The sequence below is a fragment of the Benincasa hispida genome, chromosome 4 (assembly GCF_027475165.1).
Source record: "Benincasa hispida cultivar pf3 chromosome 4, pf3_genome.v1.1, whole genome shotgun sequence".
Classification (NCBI taxonomy): Eukaryota; Viridiplantae; Streptophyta; class Magnoliopsida; order Cucurbitales; family Cucurbitaceae; genus Benincasa; species Benincasa hispida.
This window is the reverse complement of record NC_143481.1, coordinates 32485202-32492629: the sequence shown is the minus strand read 5'-3', so window position 1 is coordinate 32492629 and position 7428 is coordinate 32485202. Positions and strand designations below refer to the sequence as shown.

General features: G+C 38.9%; 1 protein-coding gene across 1 annotated transcript; it reads right to left on the bottom strand.

Moving 5' to 3' along the window:
• Positions 1-5117: 5117 nt before the first annotated feature.
• Positions 5118-6400, bottom strand: LOC120076779 (formin-like protein 4). The gene has a single exon (XM_039030689.2). It carries the CDS (start codon positions 6398-6400, stop codon positions 5180-5182), a length of 1221 nt encoding a protein of 406 aa, XP_038886617.2. The 3' UTR covers positions 5118-5179.
• Between the last annotated feature and the right edge of the window lie 1028 nt (positions 6401-7428).

Below are 7428 nucleotides of genomic sequence, written 5' to 3'. Positions count from 1 at the left end.
CTCAAATCTCTTACACCTCTCCTTTTCTTCTGCGATGATCGGAAGGGCATATTGAGATAACTCAGTAAAACTTTGTTCATACTCAGCAACTGTTATCACTTCCTAAGTTTGCTCTATGCAAAAGGGTCACTTCTACTGGAAAAGCAAGCCTGAGAGGGAAGCTTTCCTCTCCACTTCATCCATACGTCGGCAAGCACAAGTCTCCGATCGGGATATGTGTCAAGACATTGACATGCTTTTCGTATTTGTTTCTATTCTTTCAATTCATCTTCTGTGTTCATCTTCTTTAATCCTTCATTCACAAGCATGTATCAAATGTTTATCTTTAGAATTAAATGCTATTATCGTCATCATTATCATCTCTCTGTCCCTTTCCATACATTTATCATCCATTTTCTCCATCATATGTTCTTAATCCCCTGGGTAAAAAGGAAGAATTAAGCAAGTGAGTTAATCTGTGTTAAGGTAATCAACTAAGTTTAGCTCAAGCATGCTCGACGACATCTTCACCTGTGAGAGCAGAAGTGAAGATGTTATTCCGCCTATCGAGAGAAGGTTGGAAGAATGCGTTAACTAAAGTGAGAAGTATTTCCAGAGATGGAAACAACCTTGTGTTCATCACGTTCATCTCTGTTTCACCATAGACGTATGGGAACGCGACCGATCACTGAAAGGTGTAAGCCAAAGGAAAGCGGAACCTTAGTTGCGTCCTTAACGCGATTGACGAACTTGCGAAGTTCTTTCTCTCTACTCATTCTTTTTCTGCCTCATTCACAAGACTTGCCATCGCATTCATTAGATTCTTTTATACAACTTCACAGCCAGTCCTCAACCCCGTATCATAATAGTTTAGAAATTTATTTTATCAACGCATTTTACTTTTAAATGCAATTTATATTTCTGTCAAAACCAAATTCTTTATTCTTTATTATAACCGATTGCATATACCACATTAGTATCACATCTAACATCAACAATCCCGGTGTTTGACCTCAGGTCATTCTGAGAAACTTGCGTTGGAATTATACTTGGTTTCAATGCAAGGAAACTTGTGACATGCACTACATCATCGCATACTACGAAAAAAATCACTATCAACGCATACACTTAGAACGTGGTATCGCAATAGTATCTTTATCGTAAAACACTTGAGCGCATAGCACAGATCATCACTGTCATTCATTCATCAGCACAATAGATAAATAAAGATTATAAATTTAAGTCATCAAGTCTATGACGCCGTTTTCGGGGACATGAACTTGTTCATTCATTCACATTCATCATTGTCCATATGCTTAAAGACTAATTTTTACCGTTACAGGAACTCAGCTACATAAGATGGAATTCACTCCTTCCCCGAAGTAAGGGTAAGTAGATAGATAGCTCCCATAAGGGATGATTCCAAGGCTTGAATGATGTGATGCCACAGACCTTCTCATGGTTCGAGAGGTGTTCACACATAGTTGGATTATGTTGTATTGTTCATTAAAGGGATCAATGATACTTAAGGAGTGAGATATAACAATAGGGGCAAAACAATAAATTGGCCCAATTGTACTTACGAGCATCTGTGAAGGGTTATCGTACTCATGATTGGTTATATCCAATGGACACGTAAATATATATGTGGTAAGAAGAGTTCAGTCGTCGGTCTTTAGTGGAATGCTTGGCAGTTAACGGATGGTAGATCTTGTGGCTAAAGAGTTTAGTCAGCTATTCACATACCGTTGGAGCTTTGAGCCATAGGTTCATAAGGTCCCCTTGGGTAACTTGGATAAAAGGTGAGAATTAGTTCTTGGGTTAGTTTGAAATGTTCAAATTGACAAGTGGGAGTTCGATTATATATGATATAATTGAATTGGTTAATTATATATGATATGATTAACTGAATGTATGAGATACATTATTTTGGAGGAAATTGGATAAAAATATGATTTATATTAAGTAAAGAAGAAAACACTATAGTTTATATCAAACTATAGGTTAAGAATATAATATGATTATATTCATTATTTAATTATTAGGCGGTTATGAGATAATTGGCCGAAGTTTTCTCCGGATTCGTGCGAAACTGGGAAGTTGAATTCAGTTCTTGTAATTGAAGAATAAAATGAAAATTGTTTTCATTTTGCAATGGTTACGAAGAGATCCGAAAATTTGCTCACGATGTGAAAGCCTTCGATTGCTTAGTGTTGAGAGCCTATACGATAGCACCCAATTTACTAAACGATCGCACACCCGCGTAACTAAACGATTGCCCGCGATTATCTAAACGATTGCTTACATTTACTAGACGATCGCTTAGCGCGTTGAGCATAACTAAGCGATCGTTTACCTTTTGATAGACGATCGCTTAGCATTTACTACACGATCTTGTACCCCGACCTAAACGATCAAACACCTGACTATACGATAGTTCTCTCCTTTCTCCCACTTGCTTGTTCGTAGTACACGACCACTTTCCTCCTCCCCTTTACTAATACAATCAAGTCCACCCTTTGGATTCTCATACCGAGAATACTGAGGGCTTTGAGTGGTGGTGTCGTCCCCGATTGCTTGTTGTTCGTGCGCTGCTGATCGTGTAGATGACCGTGGTGCTGCTAGGCGACTGCTTGCTGAACGAGTAGGAACGAGAGGAGTTTGTTCACGTTGGACCGAGGTCTTGTTAAGAAGAGTCTTCAATTGGTACGTTCTCTCGGTCTTTCGTATTTATCTTTTAAAGCATGCCCGTAATTAGTTGTTCAATGCATATCTGTTTGTTAGAATGTATATGTGGGAATTCTATCACAATGAAATTGGAAAGATCCACTTCCGCTCATAGGTACTCTTGTCTAAGAGTTCCTTCAATATAAACGATCATTGATATAGTACTAAACGATCGTTCATATAATACTAAACAATCGTTTATATTGTAATGAACAATTGTCTATATATTGATATACGCTCATTCATTCAATACTAAACGATATAGGGGACAAGAAATGTTGTACAATATCACTTACATTCTCTCCATTTCTGGATCTGACGAACACCCAAAGACATAATGAAATGAACAAAGATGAAAGCAATCGACAATGAAGATGATGTACTGAAACTCTGAGAGAATAATGGGAGAACTTCGTGGTGAGTTCGATGGAAAATGAATAAGTGAGAGTGACCTTCCATTCTTGATATCAATGTTATTCAATGCTATTGGTAGAATATTAGTTGGGAATAAATGCATTTGGTGCAATGTTCGTGTTGCATTGAATACATATTGAATAAAAAGCTAAAGAAATCGTTGAAGAAAAAAGAAATGTGGCATGGTTTGAAGGTTTTTTAAATTGCAGTAAAATTGATATTTCACATGGTAAAAAGATCAATCATAGATAAGTATTTAAGAAGAGGTGATTTGTTCTTAGAATATTGCCAATGCAAAACTTGTATGTTGTCTCTTAATTGTGTGATCTATCTTATGCGATGTTACAGAGTTTGTTGTAGAATACCAGTTGATGCGTTCAGATAGTGTTATACATGTCACAAGTTTTCTCACGATGAAGCCAAGTATAACTCCACCGCGAGTTTCTCAGAATGATATGAGGTCAAACGCGAGGATTTGCAATGTTTGTGCGACAATGAGGTGATATGTGCGATCGTAAACAAATTATGACTGTGAAGTGCTAGAGAGTAAAATGCGATGGTAAATGAACAAATAGGTAACAAATAAAGCTGAAATTGTGCAAGGTGTGCGTGAGTGAATGCGATGGCAAGTCTTGTGGATAGAAACGTAGGGTGAAACGGGTCAGGGGAAAAGATTATCGCAAGTTTTTCAATACTGTTAAGGATGCAACTAAGGTTCCGTCTTCCCTTGGCTTACACCTCTCGATGATCGCCTGTGTCACCATATTTCTATGATAATCAGGGATGAACGTTTCCAAATGCAAGGTTGTTTCCATTTCTAGAAATACTTCTTGCTTTAGTTAACGTATTCTATCAACCTTCTTTTGAGAGTGGATTAACATCTTCACTTCTGCTCTCGCAGGTGAAGATGCCATTGAGCATATGTTAAATAAACTTAGCTGACATCTCCAACATGGATTGACTCGCTCGCTCAATCCTTCCCCCACACCCTAGAAGTTTAGTGACCCATGGTGAAGGAAATGAAAGATGGATGCATAATGGGAATAGAGAGATGAAGATGAACATAGTGATATTCATTGGTAAAGCGTTTGTTATAGAGATATGAATGATAGACAGAAAATGAACAACAAACGATGAATAAAAAGTAAGAAAAGTAGAGAGTTGCGTGTCAATGTCTTGGCATGGATCCCGATCGAAGCTGCTTGCTTGCCAGCGCGTTGGATGAGTGGAGGAATGAGTTGGAGAACTTCCTTCTAAGGAGAGTTCTTGGGAGAAGAGTGTTCCTTGCACAAAATTTATTTTTGCTATCTTCTCTCGTCCCCTCTTCCCTCCCTCTCTTCTCCCCTTAGCTTGTGCTGAGTGTTGCTATTTATAGATTTTAGTGCCTCTTGCCTCAGTGGTCTCGCTCTAAAAATACAACTTTTTCTTGTTGCGGCTGGTGAGAATGTCCACTCTGCTCCACGTTCCATTTGTCAAGTCGTATGTCATAAAAAGCTGTTCAATTTCAGAAATCCCCGAGAATGCGTTGATCTTATTGTCCATGAGCAATTGCCGCATGTGGTGATACTTGTTACCTGTAATGTCCACGAGTAATTGCCGCATGCGGTGATACTTGCTACCTGCAAAATAAAGGTTTGGACATCCTTTTTGCCCTTGCAATGTGGTCAGCGAGTGTGTTTGCGATACTTTTACAAGCTTCACGTTTCTAAACCAATTTTATTACATTTGACGCAACTTTTCCTTCCTATTACCGCATATTCTAAGTAAGGCGATATAACTTGTATTTTTACAAGTTATCATGATTCATAGAAAAATTTTTGAGAGTTGGGTCATTTTGTGAAAATTTTCCATATTTATAGTTTATTAATAATTCACATAAAAATTATTCACTAGCCATAGACGTAGAAATGGTTCATTAATGATAAACAGAAAAATGATTTGTTATTAATAGACTACTAAAATGGTATGTATAAATTTTGATACGAGGATGAAACATTAGTGAATGTACATATCAGGGCTGATAATAATGCAATTACAAAGTATAAAACAAAGGCAGAATTCAGAAGCTGTCATCTGTAAAATCGCTCGAAAAACTTCTACACTCCGCCATACATGGAAAGCTCAAGCTCAAAGAGCTCTTCAATGGCGCAAATCCATCCAAAATTTCCATCTTACTCTTCCCCTTTAAATTCCCACCTATTTCACTACCCACTTGATTTAACATGTTCACAAAATCCCTCACTATCACAAATAGCTCTAGTGGATTTTCTCTATCCCCTGTTTCGAAGTACTCATTCGTCTTCTTCACAATCTCCAACACCCTTTTTTGTTCTCTTCTTGCTGTCTCAAGTTCTTCCTCTGCCGATTTGACAAAACTCATCATTTTCCGCTTATATTCACCTCCTTCCTTCGATAGAAGCTTACGTATCCCTGAAATTTGGATTAAGAGATTAGGGCAACTGGCAATGAAGGCTTCGTAGTCGATTGTGGATGCTTTCTTGACGTTGGAGAGCTCTGAGGTGAGTGATTCAATTGCTGATAATCCGAGTATTGTGTATTCGTTTTCTCTTTCCTTTTCCAGTATGGGAGTTTTTGAATTTTTGTTTAGGAATCGTTTTTTCCCTTCGGATTTCATCACTTCTTCAACAACGAAGTGAAACAATGTGGTTTTTCCATCTGTGCTTTTCACATCTGAGAGTTTTAAGAGTGATTCGAGATTGAAAGCTTCTGCACCTCCTCTTGTGGTTCCTGAATTCAATCGGTTTCCAGCTTTGAGAGTTGCTTCTAACAGTTTTGTAAATAGCCCTTTTTTCTTTAGCTCTTCGCAACCCACACCAAGTGTTTGTGAAAAGTCCCTGAGACGAATAATCGCTGACTTGAAGTTTGATCTGAAAAGCATGGCGTTCAGACGAGTGAAGGCTGTTGGAACAGCCTTAAGAAGGTGGAAAATGAAAGATTCTGCATCCGCAAGCTTTAATGGGTCGCCATCAAATTCAAGAATTTGGGATTGTTGTTCTTGGTTTGGAGTGATCTTGACAAGCTTCTCGAGTGTGTCTGAGTCTAGGCCCTGTCCCTCCATGAGAGCATCAAGAAGTTCTTGCCGAGATATGTTCAGAGATTTAAGGATTATTGCAATGTTTCTCGATCTTCTGGAATCGAGGATTGAGATTTGTACTTGCCCGCCATTGTTGGGGCTTGATGATTTTGTTTGCTCATGGTTGCCACTTTGCTTTGGTGGTGATTTCTTGTTTGTGGCTACATATCCGAACAGAGCTTCCATAAGGTCGCCATTAAACCTGAAGAACAAAGATTAGATCAAAGTGGACAAATCAGAGAAGCTAATTCAAAATGGGATCTCTTCCAAATTCAATTATGATGATGGGTTTTACCTGAAAGAACCGCCATCAATCTTGTCCCACACCATTGCATGATCTACATTTGTATTAACCTTATCCCAATGTAATGGCTTCAATCTAGTCTGATCATTCCCTGCTGAAGATGATCCTGAATTGGCAACTGCCTTTGGTGGTGGCGCTGGTGGAGGTTTTCTTGGGGGCGCTGGTGGAGGAGGAGGCAGCCATGGCAATTTTTGTGAACTAGAGAGAGAGTAATCACGAGCCTCTATTTTTGTTGAAGACATGAGCAAAGGAGTTTCTTGTACTCTCTGAGGCTTCCTTCCTCCCTCTTTTACAAAACCCAATTCTTCATCTTCATTTTTCTTCGACTTTCTCCCTGCAGGGTTTTTCCAGTAGATCACATCCAGACCATTTTCTTCAAGAATGAACCCATTAAAGTTACCATTGAATCTTGTAAATTCTTTCCGACTCACCAAAGCCTGACCTTCCCGGGATTGTGAAGTTCTGTCATCTTGTTCTTCCTTGTGTTCTGCAAGAATGCATCTTCGGATGTAAAAGAAGAGACACAGAGAAAGCATGAGGGTAGCCGCTGCAATTGAAATCGCCACCGTTATGATGGTGGCTTTCTTGGACATGTGCTTCGGCTTCAGCTGCAGCTGCACAGCTTCTTGTGGTGGTAAATGTGACGGCGGTGGTGGGGAAGGCCGCCATGAGATGGTTGACAGATTGTCTGAAGTATTGTTGGTGAGTGGGACATGAAATGTCGATGGGAAAGGATAAGAAGTTTCAATATTCTGAGGGAAAGTGGACTGAGAGCAACAAAGAGGAATGAAAATGAAACAAAGAATGAAGTTTTGAAGAAATGGCGATGGCCAAATCATTGCAGCCACGGCGGATTTCCAAGAACTGCATAAAGAAATGAAACTGAATTTGTGTTGTTTTTGTTAATTAC